The 16,103-nt window shown below is 29.4% G+C and overlaps 3 protein-coding genes across 3 annotated transcripts; 1 reads left to right on the forward strand and 2 right to left on the reverse strand.

Annotated features, from left to right (window-relative positions):
- Positions 1–2,476: 2,476 nt before the first annotated feature.
- On the forward strand, positions 2,477–10,053 carry PGO_126840 (hypothetical protein, conserved; the record flags this gene model as incomplete). Its single annotated transcript, XM_028689474.1, has 5 exons — positions 2,477–8,809; positions 9,123–9,263; positions 9,446–9,520; positions 9,657–9,718; positions 9,912–10,053. 5 exons carry the CDS (start codon positions 2,477–2,479, stop codon positions 10,051–10,053), a joined length of 6,753 nt encoding a protein of 2,250 aa, XP_028545275.1.
- A 723-nt stretch (positions 10,054–10,776) lies between these two features.
- On the reverse strand, positions 10,777–11,706 carry PGO_126850 (triosephosphate isomerase; the record flags this gene model as incomplete). Its single annotated transcript, XM_028689475.1, has 2 exons — positions 10,777–11,411; positions 11,595–11,706. The coding sequence occupies 2 exons, from the start codon at positions 11,704–11,706 to the stop codon at positions 10,777–10,779; spliced, it is 747 nt and encodes a 248-aa protein (XP_028545276.1).
- Positions 11,707–15,013: 3,307 nt separating this feature from the next.
- Positions 15,014–15,929, reverse strand: PGO_126860 (vesicle-associated membrane protein; the record flags this gene model as incomplete). The annotated part of the gene is made up of 2 exons (XM_028689476.1): positions 15,014–15,240; positions 15,437–15,929. The coding sequence occupies 2 exons, from the start codon at positions 15,927–15,929 to the stop codon at positions 15,014–15,016; spliced, it is 720 nt and encodes a 239-aa protein (XP_028545277.1).
- Between the last annotated feature and the right edge of the window lie 174 nt (positions 15,930–16,103).

Raw genomic sequence — 16,103 nt, forward strand, 5'->3', positions numbered from 1 at the left:
TTTGACTTTTTTGCCTTTTGACTTTTTTGACCTTTTGACTTTTATGACCTTTTTGAATTTTTTGACCACTTTAGATGTTTTGGCCATTTTTACATTTTTATGCGGTGGGCGCGTACCTTACTGCATATATCGCAGGTGCCCACTTTGACAACTTTTTAAAATTGTAAATTAGCTATTTAATATTCTGAATGTCAAATGATTTCTGAAAAGGCAGAGAGATAGTTGTTCTGGAGGCTAGTTAACAAACATATATGCATAAAAATAATAAGATCGTGAAGTACACTAAAGCAACATTACGCACAACTTCCCCTCCAAGAGGCCATAGTTTAAAACTTAAAAGTTTCTTTAAATAGAAAGGAGGATATGCAGGGTTAAAAAAATAGTTGGTCCCTGTCACATTCAAGGAATAATAATTTCCCAAGGGATTTATTTTAATATGTTTATGTGTATGTATATATGTACTTGTATATGTGTATATGTATATGAATTTTTTTTTTTTTTTTTTTTTTTTTTGGTGGCACCTTTTCTACTTGTAAAGGGTTGTATGTATTTACACATTTTTTGTGTACGTGTATATGCAGATATGGGGTAAGATTGCTTTTCATTTGTAAGTCACGCAACGAATTGAACAGGAGACCTCGATGATAATTTACAATTTTTATTTCTAACAAATGGGAGTTAGATTAACGTGATGAAAAATATATGTATATTTCTGAATAATGGTTATTTTTTTCTCTTTCATTTTTTTTTTTTCAATAAATGCAGCGTGATACAATATATAAGTTTAGTTGTACCCAACTGAGATATTCCTTTCATGATGAAATATGTACACACGTTTGCAAGAAAATGTGTAGGTATATATTCTTGAGAAAGTTGAATGTCTATTTTTGTAAAAAGTATTTTTTTTGGTAATAATTATGAAGTGATACGTACATTGTCCTGGGATGTTTTTTAAGGTTCCTTTTTTTTTTTTTTTTTTTTTTTTTTTTTCACGGATAAGAGTAGCTTTTAAAAGTTTTCATATTTTCCCATTTGGAAATTTCTCCGTTTTCACATTTTTGATTTTTGGTTTTTGGTTTTTGATTTTTGGTTTTTCTTTTTTCTTTTTTCCTTTTTCTTTTTTCCTTTTTTCCTTTTTTCCTTTTTTCCTTTTTTCCTTTTTCACTTTTTTTTTTTTTTTTTTTTTTTTTTTTTTTTGACACGCTTGGCTTTTTAAATACATGAAAAAATTGTAACCTTTGCGCAATAATTCTTTCTTTTTTTTTTTTTTTTACCTATTCTTCGGTATACTTCATTTCCACTTTTTTTCAAATTTAAATAAATACATTTGTGATTATCCTGAGTAATGAGCATATATATAATTTAAAATTATGCGATTGTATGTAAGAAAAGCATACATGCATTATATATATATGCAAGTATGCAATTATGTAAATATGCAAATATGCATATATATATGCGCTTATGTGTGTACTGCTAAATTAAGTACCCATCCATACCCATTTTAAAAAGTCAAAAACATTGCTTTCCATATTTACTAAAATGTATTTGTAAGCATTCTCTTTTACATTTTCTGAAAATTTGTAAGATTGTTCTTGTCCATTTTTTTTTTTGACATAAACGATAAAGTGGACCAAAAACGGATCAACACAGGAGGGGAGAGAAAAACAAAAAACAACAAAAAGAAAAGATTACTCTTCAAAAGGGGCAGTAATCTTATGAAAATATTCGTAGCACAAATGTACATTATATTACAGTAACCGAAAGTAAATTTTTTTTTTTTTTTTTTTTTTTTTTTTTTTGCAAAGGAAAATAATTATAACTTGTCTAGTGTTTACTTTTCAGGACATGTTCCCTTTTCACATGCACACTTGTTTTAGTTGTAGGCTACGAGGAAGTGCCAGATGTAAGGAAGGGGAACCAAGAGTTACTTAGTTACTTAGTTACTTAATTAGTGAGTTATTTTACTAGTTACTTATTTACTGGGTTAGTTATTTAACCAGTTAAGTGACATCATTAGCACGGTTATATTTCTCCAGTGTAGCTACGTTTCAAGTAGTTGATCCAACTATGTTAATCAGACGTAATGAAACAACTGCACACCAGCCTTAGAAAAGAAAGAAAATAAGTGATAATAATAGGAATAATAAAAAAAAAAAAAAATAAAATAAAATAATAACAGTAACAATAACAATAACTAAATAATAATAATTTCAATAATAATAATAAATTAAGGGGAATAGCAGAAGGGATAAAAATATTACATTTTGAAGTGAATTCTTACATTATATTGAACTGAGGAACGCGTGGTGAATTTTTTATTTTTCGATATAGTTGAAGATATCTTCATATATATATTAAGTAATAGTGTGGATGTTTAATGGATGAATATTTTTGACAACTGTGTCTATTTTCCATTTTAAACAAGTAGAAATGAAAAAAATGAATTTGTATCATTAATCTAGAAACATGAACAATGAGTGATGATGACTTTTTTCAAGATAAAGGAAGCAGCTCATTACAGTATATCAAGTGCAAGACCAGCACAAAAATAGATGATATATTGAAAAGACGAAGAAATAAATTAGTAAAAGAGGAAGATACACATGAGGAAAAGGAAAAATGGAATCATCCTTCAGAGGAAAACACAGTGGAGGAAGGTGGCCAGAAAGAAAAAAGAGAAGAGAAAGCATTTATGCCAAATGAGTGTAACAATAAAAGTAGCGAAAGAGTAAAAGATAGGAATATTTGGACACGAGATAAAGGAATGAATTACCAAAATGAAATGTTATCGTTTGAATACAATAAAAATGCTGATAAGAAAAAGGAATTGTGGGAAAAATTCAGAGAAAGTGGAAATAGTGAATCAATTTATGAAAGGAACACATTAAAGGAAGAGAAAAATAATGAGAATGATAGGACGAGTAACAACCAACTTGAGGAAGTGAACAAATATTTAAAAAAAAAACAGAGTTACGCAAACATAATGAATAATGAAGAAGAAGTAAATTTAGGAAAATATTCTTCACGAGGTAGATATAATATAATGAAAAAAAGTTTCATAAAAGATTCAGTGAAAGACATTTCTTTCTATGATGAGAAATTGAAAAAAGGAAGTATTAAAAGCTGCATTAATTTGTCTACATTTGATAATAATACAGAAAAGAATAAATTAGTTGCATCAAAATCTTTTAAAAATTTAAGCTCTTTCGAAAAGGAAAAAAGTAATAGTCAATTCTATCAGAATAATGGTGTGGAAAATATAAATTATGTAAATGATACTTTGGGATGCAATATGAACAACATACATAAAACTCCAAGCACAGAAATTCTTTTAAGAGAGATAAGAAGCCAAGGCAATAGTAACAGTGGTTATATTGGTTATGCTACTGGTCTTGGTAATGGTGATCATAATGAACATGTGTTTCATAATTGTCACGAATTAAATGGAGAAGAAAATTTTTCAAATTTGAATCAGATGTATCTAAACGATGTAGATTTAAATAAAACTCCAAGTAAGAGTTTTTCAAAAAGCTACTTCGAATATATAAAATTCGAAACAGCTGGGAAGATGAATATGAGTGAATTGGAAACCCCTGCGAATTTGAACGATGAAAAGGATGAAGAAACTACAAATACTCCCTTTATCACATATTATTTGGCTGGAAAAATTAGTAAAAATGCAAATGATGAAGAGGAAAAGCTACATTATGCACATGAAGATGAACAAATTCCAGAGAACAGCCCAGGCATAGAGGTTGAAAAGAGTTGTAGGAATTATTATCCACCAAAGAAAGATTTTCTTACACTTGATGGAGCGATTTCCAAAGTAGAACAAGAGAAACAAAAGAGTAATAATTTAATTATGAAGGATACGGGTTCTAAATCTCATTTGGTTGAAGCTAAAAGTATTGCTACTTGTAAGACAAGTGAGATGATCATTCATGAGAATCTAAATGTCAAGAGCTCTGATGAAAGATGTGAAGCACGTAAACATGAGGAGGAGGATCTTTCAATTAGAAACAGTAACAAGGTGGAATATGATGGGGTACACACATTGAAGCGTACGGGTTCATATAAGTACAATTTTGTAAAGACAAAAGAAGAATACAATAACATGTTAAGAGAAAAGAATAATACAAATGAAATATACACAAATAGTAGTAATACTACTAGAAAAATAGTATCAAATAATAATGTAAGTTTTACTGATAAAATATTTTCATGTAACGAATTTCATATAATGAATACAAAATCGTTTAGAGATAATTATTTTGATAATGTAGGTTATAATAACAAGGATAGCAGCATGCCAATGAAGATGATGAAGTTTAAAAGTGATATAATTAGTTCTGATTGTGAACTTAAAAGGAGTTTAACAGTTAGAGATGTAGCACAGGTAAATTCAATTCCAGAGAAACAAATTTTCCATCTTTATTCTTCTAAATCGGATTCCTTTGGTACAGATAATCACAATTACTCTATCCCATGGAATCATAAAAAAAAATCTATTGGAGATGAGGGATCTTTTGATATAGTAGAAAACGGGCAAGCTATTATTTCAATGATGAGTAAGAAACAACATATGGAAATCGAGCATTCTGGTGATATTGCAACTTATCGAAGTTCCAGTTTTGGGAGTAAGCATAGAAGTAATGATTTTTCAGAAAGGTTGGATAAAAATATGGGAGTAGCTGCCTATATTGTCAATGATAAGGGAAAATGTTTTGATAACATAATGTTTAATTCTTTAAAAAAGAGCACTTTAAAAGGGGCTAGTCAAACTGAAGACAGGTGTGATAAGTGGTATCAACCTGAACATAGGAGAAATATGAATGATTCTGCAGATTTAAGGAATAGCTGTATTAACGATAAAGGAAAAAGATGGAGTTATAATAACGAATTAAATGGTGAGGAAGGAAAGGGAAGTAAAAGAAGTGACTTGATGAACTCAAGAAACGGAATATTTTTTACAGAATCGAGAAATTTTCCAAGATATAATGATGATCATAACACTTCTCACAAGTATATTATGGAAGGAAAAGAAAAAAAATTTTACTCTAATAATTTTGAAAAGTTGTATTCAAAGAGGAATAGCCAATATAACCATGTTGGAGAAAGAACAACAATAGGTGAAAATGAAATAGGAAAGAAAAAATATATTACTACAGATATTTGTGGGGTGAATAAAGAAATATGTGATAGAATTATCCATTTGGAAAATGAGAACACAAATGAAATGCAAAAATTGTTAGAAACATCATCAGGCATTGGATATAGGTATAATGGAAAGGAACATGGTATTTTGTGCAGAAAGATAAGTAATGATAATCCCAGTTCTAATTTGTGCTATGAAGAAAAGTTAAATCAAAATGATTTTGACACCTCATGTTATCATAGGAACACCGAGTCTATAAGAGAAATTACGAATAACTGTAATGGTAGCATAAATTTTGAAAAGAAAAATTGGAAGCCATCACATACCCAAAGCGAATTTATACCCTATGATGAAAGGATGAAAACAGAGAAAAAGGAAAACTCAAACATTGTGACAAATGAACATACAGATGAGAACAAAATTGTAAATTTTTATAATGAACCAATTATGAGAAGAGAAATATTTCCCTTGGACAACAAAAGTAGTGTAAATAAATTAGGGGAGACAGCAGATTTTGGATGTAAAGAAAGTAGTGACACATATGAATCCAGAAATAATGAAAGCACTGTTAAGATCATATGTAACGATGGTTACATTTGTGACAAGAAGGAATTAGTTAATGGAAATGATTTGAAGAAATACTGGTTTGATTACATAAATAGCAGTTTTGGCAGTGTCAATGTGAATGACATACGGGGGTTGATTTCTAGGAGTGCCCAGAGACATACGCAGGGTTCGTCAACAAAGACCCCAGTGAGTGGTCCAGTGAGTGGTCCAGTGAGTGGTTCAGCGAATGGTTCAGCGAATGGTTCAGCGAATGGCCAAATAAATACCCCAGTGAGTGGCCCCATGAGTGGTCTAGGGAGTGACCCGATGAATGTCCCTGTGAGTAATGTGGATGGCTCTTCACCCAATCAAGCACATAAAATCATATGCACATCACGAGATAATTTGGAGGGAAATAATATCAATGAGGCTACACTGGCAAAACTAATTCGAGATAAGATAAGAGACAGCATATCAGATGTAGTGGAAAAGTTATTGAATGAAAAGAACCCAAATATAATGAGAACGGTTGTTATGAATGAATTTTCAAAAGAAGCGAATTCAAGTCGAACATCAGATTTTTTTTCCATTATAGAAAAAGAAAATGAGGCACATTATAGTAGCTCAACTGAGAATTTGACATGTCAAAGGAATAATAAATATAGTCAACAGTTAGTATATGAAGATGTAGCATCAACGGATGTGATAAAAAGGGATACAGGGGAAAGCAGCTATTTGTTACATAAGAATAGAATGATTGACAACATGAATGAGGTAGGTAAAGGTAGGGAAGATAAGGTCGATAATAGTACTAAGACAACATGTTGCACAGAAGAAGGGCTTGAGAAAAACTGTGAGAGAAACGTAGGACTAGCTAAAGAAAGGAATGAAGAAACTGTATTATTAGATGAAAAAGATATGCAAGAAATAGAAAAACTGAATAGTCATCTGAAATTAAACAAGATAAACAAATCAATCGATGTAAATAAAGAAGATGTAGAAAATAAAAAGAAAACGAATTGGAAAAATCTTCTGTACAATTGTATTGACATAATTTATTTACTGATAAATGAAAATAACATAAAGAATAATAAAATAAATTCAGTGTTAGATGAGATAAATAAATTTAGCGAATATGAGAAGAAGATAAGGCATTTAAATGATGAAAATGAAAAATTGAAAATTGAAATTTTACAAAAAAATGAAATCTTAAAAAAAAAAGATATCAAAGAGAGAACAAATTTAAATCAAAAAATTACAGAACAAGCGAAGAAAATATCCAATTATGAAAAAGATATTTATATGTATAAGAACAAAACCAACAAATTGAATAACAATATAAGTAATAAGGACAATGAAATAGATAAGTTAAAAAAAAGATACCAAATAATGCTTGATGAAATAGAAAAATGTAAACAAGATGCAAACAATGTTTTGAGAAAAGTACTGAATAAAAAACATATGAACTTAGTAGATAAGCAATGTCTAGATCTATCTAAATATTATGAGGTTGAGATGAATATGCTAAATAAACAAATTAAAAATTTGAAGGAAATTATTAAAAATGAAAGGAAGGAAAAAATTATGTTGAGTAAAAAATTAAATAAATTTTCCCTTAGTAGAGAAAAGTCTGTAGTAACACCCGGGACCAAAGGAGCACAATGGCACAACGTGCGGAGTGATGATTCTACTGATGTCCACGAAGATGGAGAAGGAGAGGAAGAAAATTTCAAAAAGGGTAATTCTATCGAGCAGGAAACATTGGAATCGTCTAATGAGGAATGCAATAGTAGAAGAAATAGACACGAAAATGACGCACCAAAAAAAACGCTTGAAAATACGCTTGAAAACGCAGCAGAAATGCAGATAGACATTAATGAAAGAACGAAGGAAGGCACATATAAAAAAATGTGTCAGAATTTATTTAACGAAATGAGTGAAATTAAAAAAGATTTTGATAATCAGAAAATATTATATGACAAAAAAATTGAACAACTAGAACAAAAGCAAGAACTGCAAAATATTAAAAATAAATTAGATGCATCTGAAAAAATTGTACAAGTATATCAAAATATTTTTAGGGAAAATGTAAATTATATAAAGAGTGACAATTTGCAAAAACGAGATTTTATTCAACATAAGGGAGAAATTCATAATATGCCCAAGGATGAAAACAAAAATTATGGTTATCAGCAAAGTGCTGACAAAGATAATTTCTTAAAAAATGAAGATGCTACCACCCACTTGCTTCGAAATTCAAATAAAGGTAGTTACGACGATTTAAGTAGATCTTCTCTTGCATTTTTGAAGAATGATAATAACCAAACCAATACTGCAATGTCTTGTAATTTCACAACCCCTTCTGCAGAATTTTTTATGAGTAAACCAAATGTGAGATATGATTCAGGAATTTCTCACATGATTCCATTCGGGGTTAATAATTCTTATTGGGGAACTGTCCCGTTTATTAATACCCATGGATCTGTTGATACTCAGGATTCTAAAGGAACCGAGGCCTTCAATGGAGAAAGGGGTTCAAGCAGTATTGCTCAAAATAATTATCTGAACGAATTTGTAAAAATGTATATACAAAATAATCCAATTAGTGAATCTATCGTCAATGGATTAAAAGGTTGTGAGATTTCGAAGTGGAAACAAATAAATTCAGAAAATATGTCCAACAATGACTACAACAATAGTAATTTACATCAGAATTTAATGAAATTTGAAAAAACGGAATTGATTAATATATTTATAAGTATATGTAATGAATTAAAAAGTGATAATATATTTTTTCTAATTGAATTTGTAAAATTTTTGTCATTCATAGTTTATGAACAGTTCCCCTTATTCACTTCTTTCTTTTACAATGTGGCATCGATCGTTTCTATAAATTCTGCGAAGTTTGATGAATGCATAAATATATTGAAAAAATGGAAAAATCATTATATACATGGGCAGAGGTATTACACTTTCAGGAGAAATATCTTATTAATTTTTCAAGCCGATTTAAAGGATGCCAAAAGGAGTGACATCGACAGAACTTGTTTGAATCTTGTGAAAAATTTATACCAGAAAAACATGGAGATGTCCAAGTATTCCAACGTAAGGCCCGTTAAGCATGCGTACATGCATGCGTAGATACATACTTACATATATGGGCACTTGCATGCATACATATATGGCACTTACATGCATACATATATGCATTGTTTGGATATGACTACACTGATTGTTTGGAGAGATGACGTTGTCGTATGCTCCTCTTGAAGTGTTTTCATACATGCTGACGTTTAACAAACGAATTAAGAGTACCCGGTTAGTCTCATCACACTAATGAGACGTACTGATATTAGAACCATCATAACACGAAAGAGATACATAAGCATAATAACAACCCATTTTCATATCTTCACAGGACTCCATCGAAAAGGCGGAGTATATAATTAATAAACATTCGAAGGAAATTATAAGCAAAGTTATTAAGACGTACATGAACCTGTACAAGATTGACAAGATTAACAACATCATACCGCACATGAATTCTATGAACTCAAAGGTATTGATGAAAAAAACTCATGAATCTATATGTTTATTTTTGATTTGTACATATCTATTCCCTTCACAGAGACGTATAAAAACATGTGCATACTTAAATAATACACTGTTCTTTTTTTTTTTTTTTCATCTTTTTCGGCGCATGTACACATATTTTGTAATTTCATGTTTTTTCTTGTTCAGCTCAAAACGCAATCTTATTTTGTGAGATCCATATCGTCTTGTTTGAATTTGAGCAAAACGGATACGTTTCAGGAGGTTTGATAGAAGAGCAAATGATGAGGTTGAGTGAAAATGGGGCCATGTCTCCACATAATCGTGTCTCCACATAACCATGTCTCCACATAACCACGTCTCCACATAACCACGTCTCCACATAACCATTTTCAAACAGATTGAGCGTAAAATAAAAGGGATATCCTCAACAAATGTTATTAACGAAAAGATAAAAAACAGGTATAATAATTCGAAACTTGAAAAAAGAGATATGTTGTAAACGTACGTATTAAATGCATGGATAGTGTTTACATGGATTTGTGTGTTGAAAAAAATTACATAATATAAAAGGAGAAAATTATCTTCACTTATTTTTTTTCCCTTCCTCTCCCCCACATGCTCAAACCCAATTTCTATTCAAACATTTTTGCAGAATAAATATAGAAGAAATAGACGAATATTTGGCAGCATACACAATTGTGGGTACACTGAAGAAATATCTGAACATTACCCTAACTCAAGACCTGTTGCCTTCGATCTCGAAGATCATTCAGAAAAACAAGTCCTCTATGTGAGGGAAAGTTCGGTTGAACCGTTACACTTTTTTACCTTTTCTCCCCATTTGAAATTTGAAAATTTGAGCGTTTTTTCATTTGAACATTTGATCTTTTTTTCATTTGAAAATTTGAGCTTTTTTTCATTTGAACATTTTTTTTTGTTGAAATTTTTGGCTTTTCTATCTTTTGAAATACATTTTTTGCCTCACTCTTCATATATACATATATATATATGTTTGTACATTTTTACGAATTGGTCTTAATTCCATTCATGCATTTTTCATTCAATACCCACAGTTTGGCATCTTTCATTTTTTTTTTTTTTTTTGTTTTGTTTTTTTATTTAACTTATGAAATATATATTTTTTTTATTAAAAAAAATAACTATATATATATATATATATATATAAAGGTGTAATGAGTAAATCGATCTAACCACGCCTTCAAGGATCATGAACGGAACGAGCACACGAAAAAGAAAAAAATATATATATATATATATATATATATATATATATATGTACATATCTATGTGAGTATACATACATGTGTATATAGGATACATGATTCAAATAATGTGGGATCTCATAAATGAGGGTAATGAAACGTACTTAAAATGATGTACTGCTGTGCGTCTACAATACAGAATGGGTACTTTTGTGTTCTCATGAAGATGCAAATAATCATAGTCATGAAATCTTCATCCATCTACTCCTCCATTATTATCTCTATTTTTTATGTTTACATGGCACTCTTGATAATTTCAACAAAAGATGGTTTGAGAGAAGCATTACCTACTAAGAACCCATCAATGTCTTCTTGTTTAATTAGGGATGAGCAATTATCGGTATTAACACTACCACCATATAAAATTCGTATTTGGTTAGCTTGTTTTTCTCCACACTTTTCTTTCACTATATTCCTAATTTCTTTATGAACAGCCTGTGCTTGTTCTGGTGATGCTGTTTTCCCAGTTCCAATTGCCCAAATTGGCTCATAAGCCAAAACAACATTATCAAAATTATCAATTAAATCCACAAAACTTTTCACTTGCTTTGTGATAACGTCGATGGTTAAATTATTTTCTCTCTGTTCTAATGATTCACCAAAACAAACAATTACTTTCAAATTATTTTTTAAACATTGTTGTAATTTCTCCCTAACATCTTCATCCGTTTCTTTGAAATATTTTCTTCTTTCAAAATGTCCAATAATAACATATTCGATATTTAAATCTTTTGCGATTTCAGCACTTACTTCTCCTGTGTACGATCCACTTCCATATTTCGAAATATTCTGTATTCCTGTGTGAAACTTTTCGTTCAGTAAGCTTTTAGTATATTCGTAATGAACGTTCACAGGAAAAATAACAACATCTGGGTGAGGTGTGTGTGAGGGGGAAGAGATGAGCATGTAGACATGATGAAATTGGTGTGATGACACTGAAATCACTCAGTTGGTATGGTGAAGTTGGTGCGAAGACACTGAAATAACTCAATTGGCATAAGAGAGTGACAATCTCTATCAAGGGGATGAACTATCTCATGTTTGATACTCACCCAATTTGGAAGGGTCAAAATTCAACTCATTAAATGTAGTTGTCAGGGTCTTTATATTTTCCTTGGTTCCATTGCATTTCCAGTTGGCTGATATGAAATATTTCCTCGTCATTTTGAAAAAATGGTTTTAACGTTAATAATACATCAAGGGTAAAATTTTTTTTTCTTTTTTTTCTACAAAGATCTTTGAAGAATGTAAAGTGGAAATGTAATGTATATTTTCGTCTGTATATGCATATGTATATATATATATATATATAAATGCAATACAGCTAATAAATTCATATGCATATTAAGGTGGGAGTGATATATAAGGATAAATATCTTAAGGACAAATGTGTGCGAAAAAGCGTGAACATGAGGCATGTAAGAGTAAATGAACAAATGTATGTAATGCACATTACATGTACTTTTGTTAGATATATTTCTTTAGCTATATTATTTCTACAAAAACTTACGTTGCAATAAACATACGTTCCTAACTTTTAAATTTGGTTTTTAAAACGTGTAAAAAATAAAGAGAGACATTTACAACTTTTTTAAAAGAATAAAATAAAGAAAAGAGAAATTTAGAAAATTATAAATGTGAGCTAAAAAAAAAAAAAAAGAAGGTTCTTTTTAACAATGTTAAATGGAATTTAATTGTGGAATGATGATGTAGTTGTTTTAAATAAGGGAAGTCGTGTTAAAAAAAAAAAATTTTATTTTTAAAAAGGTGTTATTATATTTTGCTTATTTTTAAGGATAGAAAAAATGTATATGAAAATGGAGACATGGTAAAATAAATTTGCTTGAAACCAAATTAATGGTGTTTTTTTTATTTTCATTTTTAATTTCATATGTAGCTTTTTTTTTTTTTTTTTTTTTTTTTTTTTTTTTTTTGGGTTTTATTTTTTGGTAAGGGGTTTTTTTTTTTTTTTTTTTTTTTTTTTTATTTTTTTTTTTTTTTTTTTTTTTTTTTTTTTTTTTTTTTTTTTGTGGGTTCTACATTACGGTAAGGGGCTTTTGTTTTTTTTTCTTTATTTTTTTATAATTGTCGTCGCTATGCGCACATTTTTTCCTGCCCTTAAGTGTTATTGTGTACTTTTCTGCGCGCTGCACAAGAGAACACATTCCGTTTGTGTAGTACATTTGTGGCTCGCTTAAAATGCATGTATAATAGATTGGCATTTCAAAAATGCATAACCGTGTGAGAGAATTGGTTATACGTTGATGGGTTAGAAGCCTGGTGTAAAAGGGGGAGAAATGGTGGATCCAATAAAATATATATCCGTTTTTGCTTGACTAAGAAAAAAGAAATATTTTAAAATATTAATGTATTTGTGTATGTAGAGTGAGATCGAGGAAAAAATCTATTTGTGCGATTAATCACATTTATGTTTTTCGTTCAGTTTCGAGTTAATATATATGTTCATATACGCATGCACGCACATGGCAGATGTGTGATGTTGGTGACACGTGCTATTATTGATGTCCATTTTTCCAAAGGTGTAGATTTTACATGAAGGTAGAATATTTATACATACAGGCTTTTTTATTTTACCTACACATTACAAAGTATAAATAAGCATAAAAGAGGAACTGAACTAAATGTGATATAACCAAAAAAAAAAAAGGGGAAATTGAAAAAAAAAAAAAAAAATTCTCTGAATATTCACACACGTATATTCCCCTTTTTACAACAAGTGTTATTCAAACGTACATAAAATATGAACCAAAATGTGTAGGAAATAAAAAGTACACGTCTGTTCATTTGTCATAGGTTTTTTTTTTTTTTTTTTCCCCTTTTTTAGCAAAGGAGATTATTTCTTTTTTTTCGCAAAATGAATTCATCCTTTATCCAAGTGAACATTCCCTTTGGTATGAATTTATTTTTTTTTAATTATTTTAAGGCTACAGTCTAACTAGTCATGTATAACTTCAAAAAAACAAAAAAACTTTATTTATATTTTGTATGTTATCAAATTTATGTAAGGAAGGTTCATAAAAAATGTAGATCATCTACATTTAAAAATTTCCCATATTTCACACACATATAAGCACAAGTATGTGTATGTAAGAAGCGATGGGGGAGGGGGGTACATATATATATATATATATATATAATATATATATATTTCTTTGGGGGATAAATAGAAAGGGGGGGGGGGGGGAAACTTGTTATCATTATTTTATATATTTTTATAATAAATAAAATAATAATACATTAATATGGAATGAAATGAAATATGAAAGAAAAAAAAAAAAAAAATGTTGGATGGTAAGGGAAGAGGAAAATTCATAATATATGAAAGTAATAAAAGAAGGGGATTAAAATGCAAAAAAAAAGAAAGAGGTGCAGTGTTGGAGGAGGAAGAGGGAAATTTATAATATATGAGATGCAATAAGAGGGGAGGATTATATTGTGAAGAAAAAAAAAAAGGGGGATGGGGGACGGGGGGTTAAATAAAATATATACAGATAACTTAATGGGGGCTTTTATATGCTTGAAAAGAAGAATGTAAGAAGATGTAAACATGAAAAAAAAAAGAGACGTTTGGGAACAGGAAAATGTAAATGAATATATACTACTGCTCACATATGTACACACATATATATATATATATATATATATATATATATATATATATATATATATATATATGTATATATATACATGTATATATAATTGTGACTTATATGAATTCCACCCCCACTCCTCAAAAAAAAAAAAAAAAAATGCTTTCCTCCTTTTTTATTATTTTTTTTTTATTAAAAAACATTTCTTATTTCTTCACACTAATATGTTTTATGAAATTTTAACTTATCTTAAAAATTAATGGCATAATATTGTTTTTTTTCTTTTTCTAGCTTTTTTTTTTTTTTTTTTTTTTTTTTTCTTTTAATTAACAAAAAAAAAAAAAAAAGATATTACCACAAAATGTTTAACTCGGCGAGTAAGGAAGAAGGATGGATATTACAAATGATTTTTCTGTTGATTTTTTTGATGATATCTCCTTATTTATAAAATTTTAGATGAAATCATTAAGACACTACTTCTCGCTATCAAGAAATGTAAATACTAATACCAATGATACGAATATTTACACGTGTGATCTATGATTATATATTGATAAAAGCAAATTCGTGAAAAGATAACTACTAAATAACACATCGTTTTTTCTGAACTGTTTCATTATTTTTATGTTGTTTGTTGCTCAAATGAATGTAACTCTATATTCTTCGTGCATTGTCTGTGTGTAAATTTTTATTTATTTATTATTATTATTATTATTGCTTTTTTTTTCGAATGTTATAATTGAATGTTAATTGAGAATGTTGCTGATTAGTTACTTTCCAAAACTAGTATATGCTAAAAGCTGTCCACAAAAATATCACGTACAACAATCTCATCTTGCTTACATATAGATCTTCTCTCTCTACCAATATCCCATGTATTTTGTGACTATAGCTAGCATAACAATAAGTATTGGTATGAGTTTACTGTCAACAAAAAGCTTGTTGCAATTGTTGCTATATGCCTTAAGCTGATTTTTTAAATTCTCGTTTTCTTTCTCCAGTGCTGCTTTTTGCTTATCCACAAAAACACAGTAATTTAGTAACTCGTGATATTTTCTCTGCATGCCAGGCAGGCCTCCTTTTATGCCTTGGTTGGGGAAAATGAAGGGTGTGCAAATGAGTGGGTATGTGTGTCAGAGTATAGGTGTATATATTAATATATGCACATGTGGAGGTGACCATGTGTGCGTGGACATGTATATATATATATATATATATATATATATATATATATATGTGCATGTGTAGGTTTTTTTTTTTTTTTTTTCTCCTTGGATTCATACCTTCCGCCATATTGGCATCATCAGCATTTAAGCTATTTTCCGTGTAATTTAAATTGTGATTTTTGTTATTCATCTCAGAGAGGGGGTTATTATTCGAAGGCATATATGAGTGAGATGCTTTTGTGGAACTTTCATCGTTCAATACAACCACTAGCTTATGGTCTTGTATTTCATTTTTATTAACAGTGATCCAGAACTGCTTGTCGACTGTTGTGTCATCATCTACATTTAGACATTGTACTTGGAATTTATCATTTGAAATATTGTCTTTATCAGACAACGGTTGTAATATGATTTGAATTTCAATTGTTTCTCTAACGTTAATTAGTCCGAATGATGGCCGAACCAAATAATTATTGGGTGCTGTAGTTTTTATTTTAAATGCCACTTTCCTATCACTTATATTTTCTAGTTTAACTACTTGTGTCACTGCTTGGAAATGCACCAAGGGAAATTCTATATTTTTTTCAGGGCTCACTTTTAGTAGTTTCATTTTTTACGATTATCAGGGGATCCGTGTTGATAGAGGTAGTTACAAATGTCTATTTATTATTACTTTTTTTTTTTTTTTTTTTTTTTTTTTTTGTAATATCTTCAACTATGTTGTTTGACCTTATGTTGGTTTTGTTTTGAGTAATTATAAAAATGGTCCTTTCTTTCTCTTTAA

Source organism: Plasmodium gonderi (genome assembly GCF_002157705.1).
Source record: "Plasmodium gonderi DNA, contig: Chr12, whole genome shotgun sequence".
Lineage (NCBI taxonomy): Eukaryota > Apicomplexa > Aconoidasida > Haemosporida > Plasmodiidae > Plasmodium > Plasmodium gonderi.